This window comes from Erythrolamprus reginae, chromosome 2 (genome assembly GCF_031021105.1).
Source record: "Erythrolamprus reginae isolate rEryReg1 chromosome 2, rEryReg1.hap1, whole genome shotgun sequence".
NCBI lineage: Eukaryota > Metazoa > Chordata > Lepidosauria > Squamata > Dipsadidae > Erythrolamprus > Erythrolamprus reginae.
The window spans coordinates 196,576,818-196,590,417 of NC_091951.1; the positions used below are offsets into that span (position 1 = coordinate 196,576,818).

Consider the following 13,600-nt stretch of genomic DNA (forward strand, 5'->3'; position numbering starts at 1 on the left):
GTGTATGTCTGGTTTAATAATGGTTTTTTAAAACTTTTTAAATTTATTAGATTTGTTGTGAATTGTTTTATTGTATGTTGTGAACCGCCCCAAGTCTACGGAGAGGGGCGGCATACAAATCTAATAAGTAAGTAAGTAAGTAAGTAAGTAAGTAAGTAAGTAAGTAAGTAAGTAAACAAACAAACAAACAAACAAACAAACAATGGTTCCTGAATATTGAAGTGGCAACCACTGTTTGGTCCTACCTCTTTTATGGAAAAATATGTCAGATCCATTTAAAATGATACATAAAATGATTCCATGGCCTAGTTGACTATCCACTTTAATAACAACTTCCAGGAAAGATTTCATAGCTGGTTTGAATAGCTGAGTGAGCTCTCTCATTTTGCCCCCTTCCCCTTGCAACAGCACCACTATTTCGTTCCAGCCAGCGAGGTCTGTGCTACTTTTTGCACATTTCACCACCTGCAAAGTTGCACATTGCCTGTGCCATTTCCAGCTCCATCTTGGCTCAGTCCCATATTCCAGAGCTGTGGTGGTCATAAGACTGGCCCTTTAGTCATCCAAGAGTAGCTACTCCAGCTGAGTGCAGGAAAAGTAAAAGAAAGAGAAGAGAGGGAAAGGGAAGGGAAGGAAAATAAAGAGAAGAGAAGGAAAGTAAGGAAAAAAGAAATGAAAGAAGGAAAGGAAAAAGGGAAGGGAGAGGGGAGAGGAGAGGAGAAGGAAAAGAAAGGAAAGGAAAGGAAGAAGAGGAAAGGAAAGAAATAAAGGAAAAAGAGGAAAGGGGGGAAGGGAGGAGAGAAGGGATTACAGCTACAGTTCTGGAATAAGGGACTGACTTTCCTAACAGCATCAGCAAGCCACTGTCAAATAAGCTTCAATTGTTTTGCAATAATTACACTAACTTTAATAATTTTGTTACAATTAAACAATCTTTTGTTATGATTAAATAAGCTTTTACAATTTTGTTATATTAAATAGGTGCATTTCATATTAATAAAATGAAAGTTCTCTGATCATTATTTTACAAATGTATTTATCTTTTAAATTTTATTTTATTTATTTATTTAGTCGATTTTTATGCCGCCCTTCTCCTTAGACTCAGGGCGGCTTACAACATGTTAGCAACAGCACTTTTTAACAGAGCCAGCACGTTGCCCCCACAATCCAGGTCCTCATTTTAGCCACCTCGGAAGGATGGAAGGCTGAGTCAACCTTGAGCCAGTGATGAGATTTGAACTGCTGAGCTACAGATCTACAGCCAGCTTTAGTGGCCTGCAGTACGGCACTCTACCTGCTGCACCACCTCGGCTCATAAATAATTCATATTAGTACAAGACTTAAAAGTATGAATTAGGGTCCCTGGGATTTAAAATTATGACCTGGTGGTCCCTGAGGTCCAAACGGTTGGGGATCCCTGCTGTAACATAGTTGGCATAATTCAAGATGGTTTTCTCCCAATTCAGATCTAAAATGCAGGAGATCTAGAAATCCATAAAGAAGACCAACTGATGTAATCTGCAATTGATACTATTTTCACTTAGGCTGGTGAGGGAGTGGTTTTCTTTCACTTTTTGGAGAAACTAGTACTCTCATATATTTATGGCTTATTGCATTTCTCCTTCATAGGGTCCGATAGGATTCCCTGGTGACCCAGGTCCAACTGGAGATCCAGGACCTCCTGTAAGTATCAGCTTTGAACTGAATCACAACATTGTTACATTTCATTTCTGGCTTTGGGAAAGAATTTAGTGGGGTTAGAAAATAGGAAAAAAGTTGGAAAGCTATAGCTTTTGTTTTGGTTTGTTTTTAAAGAGAAGAGGAATCTCTTATTGGGATCCTACTCAGATCTTTTCTTTCTTTTTTTTAATTTCTTTTTATTGTTTTCATAAATACATATATCACATGTTGTTTATTCAATTTACAGATCTTGTCCAACTTCTTTACCTGTTACAATCGTTTTTAACTAATTTAAATCTTATATCTAATACTATCTTAATACTATGCAATAAAGGACAGAATGAAAGCATTTGAACCGTATTTGTTATTTTTTGCAATTTGTACTGCTATTTTGTATCATACTATACAAGTAATTTCTTTTGAATCCATTCGTGCCATTTACACCATATACGTTTAGATTCATTAATTCTGTTTCCCTTAAGTAAGTTTGTCATCTCATCCATTTCAACACATGTATATATCTTGTCTACTATTAAGTTTATTTTGGGAGTCTGTTCATTTTTCCATGTTTGCGCTATCACAATTCTGGTAGCTGTGTTTATATGTGTCAATAAGAGAAGCAGATCTTTTCTTTCATAACTTTAATTATATGAAAGTTGCACTACTATTTGCTCTTTTTCTTGAGAGAGTTAGGGATAGGGACTGCTCCAACTCTATCCTGAGTTAAGAGATTAGTAAAAAAATAATTCACTGTTAGGCACTCAGTTCAGCATCTAGGAATTGCTTGTTTAACTTTCCAACACCTAGGAACTGCTGTTGTAAGATTTATAATCAATCATGCCTTTAGCTGGATGCAAGGAGAGACAAGAGCTTGGCTCTTTTTTATGTTGGGGTGAATAATCACATAGAAGAGGGATGCAGAATCTTTGGCATTCTGAATGTCACTAAACTAATGCTAACAGCAACTGAATTCGGCAGATCCAGTGATTAATTTTTCTGGGAATTATAATTCATCTGCAGAGGTTTCTTGATGTGAATAATAAAGAAGTTTTAATTATATTCCTGATATATATGAATAAGGGTTTTGAAGCTAGAGCGTCACCTGGATTGGGTATGAAATTAATAGGAAAACTATGGGTAAAGCTCCCTAAATATCCTGGCAAGGTCTGAGCATATTCAGTGACTAGAGAAGCTTGTTTCAAGTTGGAATTGGGAAAACACGATGTGGTGCATAGAAGGAAGAACGTATGACAAAGTAAGAGATGAAACTCTGAATCGTACCCCTTCATGTTGCAACATTTTGTTTGCAGGCCCCATTTGTATTTTCTATACTCAGAATCTGATTTGCTTTGCTTCTGTCTACTTCTCTGCAGGGCATAGATGGAATTGCTGGTGAGAAGGGTGATGTGGGTGATCCAGGACTTCCAGTAAGTATAGAAAACATTCTCGGTGGAGAAACTATACCCTGTAACAATATTCTTGTTCACTTTTGCAAAAAGAAAAAAAGAAAAAGAAGTCCATATCGTACCTTCATAACAACAACATACAGATCTTTTTTGCTTATCGGTCCCTCCAGGGTCTTCCCTGGTACAAAGCTGAGGAGGTCCTGTGGTCTAGAGGTTAAAGCTGCTGCCTTGCAAGGCAGACCCCATGGGTTCAAATCCCGGTAAGGGTATGTCTAACTGAAGAGAGCAAAAGAGCTCGAAGTAGATCTATACTAGTCTCCCTTCCTTTTCATTATCAGCAAAAATATGTTACATTTATTACTTTTCCCAAAGGAGCTTTTTCAAGTAGCAACTGGATTTTCTGTTGTTGTTGGTTTTTTTAAGGCATTTCGCTTCTCATCCAAAAAGCTTCTTCAAAGCTTCTAGGATGAGAAGTGAAACGACTTCAAAGAAAAAAAAGGGGAAATACATTTGCCTCTTTAAATACGTTCTTTGGGACAGCCATGGCCTAGATCAAGGATTTCCAACCTTGGCAACTTTAAGATTGTAGACTTTAACTCCCAGAATTTTAGGTGTTGAAATCCACAAGTCTTGAAGTTGCCTAGGCTGGAGACCTCTGGCCTAGATGACTGAGAATCTCCCCATATATGCATCTGTGTATTTTTTATAATTTTCAGCTGTCCATCTTCCCTTGGAGAAGGGTTCTGGGCAATGTACTGTACTATAATATAAAATGTTAAAATATAGAAACAGTATAAAAGTAAAAGGCAAGTATGACTAAACACTGTTAAAATTAATTAGAAGACAAAGAAAGGCCTTCAGGGCATCAGCCAATCCCATGATTTATGTGCTCCCCTGAGCTCCCCAGTGAAGCTACAGATCAATGTTTTAATTCCTCAAGAGACGTCCAGGAGAGTGAGGGCCTGCCTAATCTCCTGGTGGAGAGAATATTCCACCAGGTGTGGGAGGGGGGAATGGCAGAGAAGGCTCTCTTCCTAGTCTCTGCCAGTCAGAGTTTTTTAACTGAATTGAAGGGGTTGACAACATATCGGAAACTTCAGATCGTGCAGAACGCAGCCGTGAGAGCCATCGTGGGGCTTCCAAGATTCGCCCACGTTTCTTCAACACTCTGTGGCTTGCATTGGCTGCCGATCAGTTTCCAGTCACAATTCAAAGTGTTGGTCATGACCTTTAAAGCCCTATATGGCATTGGACCAGATTGCCTCTGGAACCGCCTGCTACCGCACGAATCCCAGTGACCGATAAGGTCCCACAGAGTTGGCCTTCTCCGGGTCCCGTCGACTAAACAATGTCATTTGGCGGGCCCCGGGGGAAGAGCCTTCTCTGTGGCGGCCCCGGCCCTCTGGAACCAACTCCCCCCGGAGATTAGAACTGCCCCCACCCTCCCTGTCTTTCGTAAACTACTCAAGACTCATTTATACTGCCAGGCATGGGGGAGTTGAGATAGCTCTTCCCCCTAGGCCATTACAAGTTATGCATGCTATGTTTGCGTGTATGTTTGGTTTTATAATAGGGGTTTTTAGTTGTTTTTTATTATTGGATTGTATATGTTGTGTTTATTATTGTTGTTAGCCGCCCCGAGTCTGCGGAGAGGGGCGGCATACAAATCCAATAAATTATTATTATCATTACTATTATTACCTTCCACACTTGTTTGAATGAGAAAGAGTCTATGTAATGGGATGAAGATGGTTTTTAAGGTAGCCTGGCCCCATGCCATGTAAAGATTTATAGGGGATAACTAATACCTTGAATTAGATCTGGAAGCAAACTGGAACCCTATGTAGTCTTTGGGCACCCAAAATTGCTCATGTGGCTGCATTCTGCAGCAGCTGAAGTTTCTGGATATTTTTCATGGGTATGTGTAGAGTGCATTGTAATAGCCCAAACAGGACAGGACTGGGGCATGACTGATATATGTTTTCATAGAGGTAAAAAATACAAAGCAATTTTGAAAGAAATGAAAATGTGATTTGAAGTGGGTGAAAAGAACTAAACAAGGAGCCTCCAGCAGCGTAAGCAGAATTAAGAATAAAACTAATGAAATAGTTAGGAATGAAAATGAAATAAAGGAAAGTGAGAAAGAGGATGCTAAGGATTTGTAAGGGAATGAAAGTAATAAGTCAAAAAATGTTTTGAGTGTTACTTTGAAAAATGTTAAAATATTGATGTGATTTCCTTATGGTGAAGCTGCCTGTGAAGATTTTCAAGCCAAGATGGTTGCATTTGTCAGATAAAATAGAGCAAAACATTGCACGTTTTTCATACATCTTAGGAAAATGGTGAAGAGAGATAAATGTGTGTGTCTTGTAGGTGAAATATTCATTAAAAACAGCAAAATGGATGGAGAAGTGTTCAGCTATTTAAAAAAAATAATAGGGTGGCATGTGATATGTTGTGAGAAATATTTCTTTGTCAAAAGAAGTGGAGATGTTTTTTAAGACTCGGCTTCTATATCCACTTTGATCTATGGAAGAAAGAGTTGGGAAAGTCAGAAGAAACACAAAACTAAGTAGAATGCTGAGGGGAAGAAGCAAAAATAGAGAGGGTCAAGAACAAATGAGCACTCAATAAACGTGATTTGAATATAAAAGTGGGTGGTTGAGACCAAGAGAAGCGCACTGAGTCGGTTTGATCATACAGAGAAAATCAGTGAGGATTGAACTGCAAAATAAATATATAGTGTTGAATGGAATTGACAAGACCCTCAAAAATAGAGAGATGGGGTCTAAACAACAAAAGTATGTAGTGATTGGGGATATGATTGAAACAAGAACAGTTTGCAAGGCCAGAAGAGTGTAAAGAATGCATAATATGAATTAGATTTATTTTATTTATTTATCTATTCGACTTCCATGCCACCCAATCCTAAAGGACTCAGGGCAGCTTGCAACATAATATAATACAATACAAAAATATACAGCAATAAAAAGAAGTCAAATATAATTCTAAAAAACTAACCCCGATAAAACCCATTTATATAAAAACCAAATCTTATGCAGATGTAGCTTTATTTCTCTTTGTTTTGTTCTTATTTTATATCGTTGCATTTCTTTTCCATGTATATTTTCTGGCTTCACATATTGTTGACCATCTTGAAAATGAATAGTGGGTTAGGTTCATATATACAGTATATGAAAGTCCACGTTCTCTATATCATGCATGATTTTATATATACTGATCGTATTTTCCCCATTATCCTTCTTTGCCAAACTAAATAATCTCAAATTATAATGTTTTCACATGTGAAAAGTATTCACCTGGTCTTTTTCACACACATTTTGATTGCTTTCTTATGTAGTTTTTCCATCTCTTTTACAATTTTTAAAAATTGGTAACCAGAATTATATATTATTCTAGATTTGGATGCAATACATAAAGATATTATATTATCGGCAGTTTTATTTTCCATTCCTTTTCAAAGGTTGCCTGATATGAATTTGCTTTTTTCACAATTATCACATATTAGTGGAATCTTCACCAATTCTCAACTTTTTTTCCTGATTAGTTAGAGAAAGTTTAGATCCCCTCCTTAGATATGGGATGTGAATCTACATGTTCACTCTATATGCATATGGAGCTGACTACTTTTTCCTCTCCTGAATTTACAAATTGTTAAAATTGTAAAATGGGATTTGGGAGTCAGTGAGATGTCTAAATTTAATAAAATAAATTAACGAAGCCTGAGAATTGAAGTTCTCTAAACGAGACAATAAAGAAATCCGAATACATTTTCAACATTATTTACTGAAATTTCCAGGATTTGGAGGCAAACCAGGGGAAATTATGATAAATCAGTATCACCGATGTGTGTATTTTACTGTTATTACTGTGATGAATAATATGAGAAACCTAAAATGAAAACCATCAAATTTTTCAAAGCATTTTGATGTCAGAATGTTGCATGCTATACAGTTGTCTCTTAAAATATTAATATTGATGTATATTTAAAAGTCACATCCACTGATCCAAATAACGATTGTCACAAGTAGAAACACTGCATTCATGTGTAGTGGCATATTTATATATAGCAGGAATCTTATATCAATCCAATCAAGGATAATTAAGTTTCATTGCACTCAAGGATATTTTTTTGTGATTGATCTACATCAAACCATGTTATGGGATCAGGAAAATTTCTCTGTACACTACAGCACATGTCTTTGCAAATGATGTACTTAGAAATAATACTTTTTGTTTTAATTTTTCTATTTTTTCAGGGTCCACCTGGAGCTTTTGGGGAACCAGGTCCTCCTGGGCCACCAGGGAAGAGGGTAAGTTGGGTCTTACATTGGAAAACCTCCAAGGAACAATCATTCTTTCTGTATGAATGCCTATGACAGCATGCTCTGCTCATCAGTATAAATACAAATCTCCAATAAACAGCACAACTGGATGGAAAGTAGCTCAACAAAGTGGCCAAAAAGTCATGCAGCTAAGAATCATACTTATTCACCCCAGACTAAACAAATACTGGCACTCCTTATATAATCTCAAGAACAACAGGCTCAAACTATTATTCCAGAATACAAAAATGCTGACAACCACCATCAAGACTACATCTCAAGACAAGCTGAAAAAAAGGAAAACAAAACGCAAAAACAAACTGCTCAAGCTAATTCCCAGGAAACAAAGAACCTAAATGGTTAGTCAACATGTTCAGTCCTCCACAGTCAACTGCAGAACTGTTTCCTGCAAAAATCTGTCTTTCTGTCTATCATCATTATCTATCTATCTATCTATCTATCTATCTATCTATCTATCTATCTATCTATCTATCTATCCATCCATCCATCCTGCCTATCTTCCCTCCAAAGGAATTCTAGGCATCTTGCAGGTTATAAAACAAGTGAAAAACAGTTAAAAGATTAAAACAAAACAAACTTAATTTTTTTATTAAGAACTAAATATATTAAAACCAAACTAAGATTGTTAAAAGGCAGACAGGACATGCACAAGGTCGTTTTACCCCATGACCCACTTCTAGCAGTGAGTGTCCCCTTCAGGACCCCAGGCTGCTGGCAAAAGCAGGTGAGGCAGTTTTCAACTCTAGTGAAAGGTATAGACATAGCATAAACAATGCTAATCAATTAGAATTCTTTACAACCTTAGAAACGGGATTTAAAGGGACAGGTTCTGCCACAGAGACTCAAGAAAACATAAAACAGACAATAATACCCACAGACCAGAACACAGAATCAGAAGCCGCTCAAAGCAAAAGACTGAGCAGCCCTCAAAATGTAAAGAAGGACCAAACCACCAACACCAGCAGACAAATATTGAACTACAGTTATCATGGACAATACACAATATGTACAAACCCCAAAGATCTGGAAGACAAAGAAATCTACACTCTAGAAAGCACCAACTTAATAGAGAAACTAGATGACCTAGTCAAGAGAACCCTTAATGACCTACCCCCCCAAAAAAAAATCAGAAGAGAACAGTGGTGAGTGAAAAACAGTAACCCATCCCCACCATGCTTCTATAGATGTCCCAAAATACACAAGTCTAACACATCTTTTCATCCAGTTATATCATTATCAGGGATCCCAACATGTAACATAGCTAAAGGACATTTCACATAGAGGAGTCAGACATTTCACATAGAGGAGTCAATATTCTATCAACGCCCCACTATGGTACCTCCCCCAAAACCAAAGGCCTAAATAATGGAAGAAAATGAATCTACTATTTCATTTGATGCCACAGCTTTCTTTATATCCATAAACCCGAAAGTAGTGAAAAAAATTGATTGTTCTACACAACACAATCAATGAAACCTAATATCCTAAGATTAAAATACCCATATTCATGCATCTCATCAATCTCTACCTCACTATCTACTTTCAATTTGATGACAAATAGACCAAAATTACAGAGGAGCACCAATGGAATCACCCCTCTCATGATTCAAAACAAAGGACTGCAAACTACAACCCACAATAATCAAATACAGGGAAATGCTATGTGTATATATTACTTGAAAGTCTTATTAAGTGCTTTCTTGATGGGCTATAAAGCAGCTAAAAGAAAATTGGGCATAGATTAAAGATGTGATATATCTGGTACAAGAGTCCACTTAGCCAAAAGATGGTAATTTGATTTGTTTTTTAAAAATGGGGAAAATGTCTTTTCAAAAAAGTCTGCATCTGGATAATTATGCAATAAAGGATAACATCAAGGTAATTTGCAAAAATAAAACAAAATGAAGTTCTTGGGGAATTTATATTGAAAACCCACTTTATGAGAAGCTATATACAATGGATCCTTATATTTAAAAAGTCATGAAAGAAAACATTTTCACAATGTTTTTTTAAAGGATTTAAAAAAAATCTCCTAGAATAAAATGATTTACCCAAATATAGCCATGTGGATACAGCCTGTAAAACCAAATGGATGCTTCCATGAAAATTCTATTTGATCAGCTTCCTTTCCAGCCCCATTCCCTCTTCTATAGGTGAAAAATATTTCTTGTAAATAAGCTGAACCAATATTAAAATGCATCTAAGGCCCCTTAGAGAAAACCATGCATTTGCAATTTCACACAAGAAACTCACCTGGAAATAAATGTTATCTTCTCTGCTTTAACATAAATTCCAGAATGAAGGACACACTCTCCAATTTAACTTCTTCTAATACTGGTCTTCTGGTAAAAAAGCATTGTGCAGGCGGGTTTTATAATTTTAGGTTAGCTTCATTTAGATTCCAGAATATGGCATATAATTTGTAATTACATATATGCCATGTTAGATGAAATTGAAAATATATAACTTTCCTTTTCTGGTCCTGATACAAAAATAAAGATTGTGTATTTCTGAGCTGTTTAAATTAAAAGAATCCTTCAAAAAAAGGTATACTGATGTCCTACTTACAAAGAAGGTTGAGGTTGACTTGAATTCTTATATTGGCTTTGCTTAAATGTGTATGAATTCTCAACTCATTTTTAATTGTCTGAATAATATTCATAATAATCCATGTGTACTTTTTTAGAGATATTTTATTTAAGGACAAATTCCTTGTGTGTCCAATCACACTTGGACAATAAAGAATTCTATTCTATTATTCTATTGTGAATTATTTATGTATATATTTCCACTCCATGGGGATGGCTCCTCTCTAACATGCTGTCCATTTCATTATGTGTGATTTGCCTGATCTTTTTATTTTTTAAACTGATGGCAAGTTGTTTAATTTTTGTATAAGCTTATGGTTATAGAACAAAATTTTACATGTTTATTTAATAAAATTGAGAGTACGAACAGAACTAAGCGTTCTGCAGAAGAAGGGCAGAAATGTTAAACCACAAGATCTCAATCCAAGTGATTTATGCAGGGACTTCATTTTTCTGTTCCAGGGACCTTTTGGGCCAGCTGGACGTGAAGGTCGACAGGGTGAGAAAGGGATCAAGGTGATAGAAACCAAGCTAATTTTATTCTGGTACCCAATAAAGCAGTGTTTCCCAACCTTGGCAACTTGAAGATATTTGGACTTCAACTCCCAGAATTCCCCAGCCAGCATTTGCTGGCTGGGGAATTCTGGGAGTTGAAGTCCAAATATCTTCAAGTTGCCAAGGTTGGGAAACAATGCAATAAAGGAATGCTAGTTTCTCTTTGTTTTGTTTGTTTTTCTTCTGCCTATTTCAACTATCAGTGTTTCCTGCAGGGTTCGACTGAGGCAAGGCAAACACCTCAGACAGAAGATTCTGAAAAGTAGCAATGGTGTCTCTGTATTGGAAGACACATATCTTGTTTCTCAATCTTAGCAACTTTAAGATGTGTGGACTTTGTCACCACTAAAAATCTGGAAGTTGAAGCCCATACATCTTAAAATTGCTAAGATTGAAAAAGAGCATGTTACAGCCTCTGCCAGAAAGTATATTTGGAGGAAGTAACATTCAACTGTCAATCTAATTAATTTCTGTACATATGTAGACAGAGGAGAAGGGTTTGTTGTTCTCAACAGCAAAACTATACAAGAAATCAATATAAGAGCCGGGGTGGCGCAATAGTTAAAGTGCAGCACTGCAGGCTACTTCAGCTAACCGCTAGCTGTAGTTCAGCAATTCAAATCTCACCACCGGCTCAAGGTTGACTCAGCCTTCCATTCTTCTGAGATGGGTAAAATGAGGACCCAGATTGTTGGGGGCAATATGCTGATTCTGTAAACCGCTTAGAGAGGGCTGTAGAAGTGGTATATAAGTCTAAAATGCTATTGCTATTCTACAATAGCCACCTCTATCCTTCAGCTCAAAAAGCAAAATTAAATTAACTTAGTTAAACTGAATTAAATTAACTTAGTGTTCTTTAAAACTATCTGCTCCATGAAAATAGTGAATAACCATTGGGCAATCTTGAAATAATTGGATAAATAGATGTTCTTTCCCTCTTTGCCCATAGGGTGAATCTGGTACAGAAGGTCCCTCAGGGAAAATGGGACCTGTGGGCCCACAAGGACCTCCAGGCCAACCTGGTTCAGAAGGTCTGCGTGGAATTCCTGGTGCAGCAGTAAGTATCTTCAGTTCTTGGCAAACAGTTGACAAAGGGATGAAGTGGAATAGCCGGCAAATTAATGCAATGTCGTGTTGCCTGGAGAAAAATGCAAACATTAGCAGAAGATCAAGTTTCTTTGTAATGTGAAAAGAGTTTGAGGAGAAGGTGAGTCTCTGTTCTTCAGTCTAAAAATAGAGGACCAGAAGCAGTGATCTTTGAACTCCTGGCAGGTGGATTTAGTTGAAAAATTAGAAAATGTCTTTCCAATGCTAGAGGACTTGGGCAAGGAATAATAAGGTTGGAAAGGTGGTGGGAAAATATTCTATTCTTTGGAACCAACTCGGATTTAAGGAATAAACGGACTAACTCCAGAGTCATTTATAAGATCCCTTTCAAATGAGTGGCTAGTTCAAAAGAGCTTTTGGTGCATCGGAAGAGAGGCGCACAGCATTTTAAAGTTGTTCACATTGTCAGCTGAGAGAAATGAAGCGGTGAAGACATCAAAGAAAGCTCCAGCTGAGCATGGAGTTCCCTTAGATGCACACATACTGTTCCTTTAGTTTATAGGCCATTTATTTTATACAGCTTAGTGAATAATGAATAATGACTGAAGAATTTCCTCTTAGCAAATTCCAATCCAGCTTTACGGTACATCATAGTCTCCACTTCTTAGTTAAGAAAACTTTGATTTATTAATTGTTCACTTGTTTATTTTAAAAGAAAAGAGAGGAAAGAGACAAACATCATAAAGTACATATGTTACATAGAAAATTTTGCAGAGTAACATAAAAATAAAATTAAAAGACAACACAAAACTATTGAACTGGACGAAACATCTTTCTTATCTTGGTATATTAATTTGGATTGAAACAAAGATGAAGATAATCTCTTTTCAAAACCTGTACTTAACTATTATCAAAATCAACATTTAGATTAGATAAGAAATCTATATTATAAAAATAATAATAAATGTTTAGAATGTGTATTTTAAAAGAACCCAAAGCTCAGATGTAATGACAGGGCATGTACAGAACTCTCCTCCATAAAGAAAATTAAGTTTCTAAGTTAAATTGAAACTAACATCCAAACCCCTCCCCCCTACAATATAATGTACTTTATACTATGTTACACTCTCCCAGAATATAAGATGTCATTTTAAAAAGAATTAAATGTGATTTCAAGTAAAAAGTATAAAGTATCCTTGTGGCAAATACATATAAAACCAGCTTAGTAATTACCGTAGTAGAAAAGGAAAGTTAGCATTCACAACATATTTCGTTCTATAATGGATCATCTTCCAGCTGAATTTATTTATTTTATTTATTTATTTGTTAAATACATATTGGTAATGTACCAATAGTTTATATGCATAAAAGGGATACTGATAAGAGGGAACATTAGGACAGGGATGGTAGTCACGCTGGTGCGCTTATGCATGCCCCATGTTGACCTCTTAGGAATCGGGTGAGATCAAGAATGGACAATCTAAATGGTAAGGTTTTGGGAGCTTGGTGACAAAACCACAGAGTCAGGTAGTGAGTTCCAAGCATTAATCATTCTGTTGCTAAAGGCATATTTTCTACAGTCAAGTTTGGAGTGGTTCACTTTGAATTTGTATCTGTTGTGTGCTCATCTATTATTATGGTTGAAGCTGAAAAAGTCATTGACAGGAAGGATGTTGTAGCAGATAATTTTATGAGCTATGCTTAGGTCGTGCTGAAGTAGTTCTAAGCTTTCTAAGCCCAGGATTTCAGTCTGGTTGCATAAGGCATACTGATGCAGGTAGAGGAGTGGAGGGCTCTTCTCATAAAGTATATCCGGACACTTTCTAATGTATTTATATCAGAGATGCAGTGTGGGTTACAGACAGATGAGCTGTATTCAAGGATTGGTCTGGTGAATGTTTTTTTATGTTCTGGTTAGTAGTGTGATATTACCGGAGAAGAAGCTATGTAGGTTAAC

At 36.5% G+C, this 13,600-nt stretch overlaps 1 protein-coding gene across 2 annotated transcripts in view; it reads left to right on the plus strand.

Moving 5' to 3' along the window:
- Positions 1–13,600, plus strand: part of COL5A3 (collagen type V alpha 3 chain) — a 164,098-nt gene that overhangs the window by 137,245 nt on the left and 13,253 nt on the right. For both annotated transcript variants that reach the window (XM_070741057.1, XM_070741058.1), the window contains 5 exons: positions 1,630–1,683; positions 3,054–3,107; positions 7,367–7,420; positions 10,504–10,557; positions 11,546–11,653. In XM_070741057.1, coding sequence (XP_070597158.1) covers positions 1,630–1,683; positions 3,054–3,107; positions 7,367–7,420; positions 10,504–10,557; positions 11,546–11,653 — 324 coding nt within the window. The remainder of the gene's footprint in view (positions 1–1,629; positions 1,684–3,053; positions 3,108–7,366; positions 7,421–10,503; positions 10,558–11,545; positions 11,654–13,600) is intronic.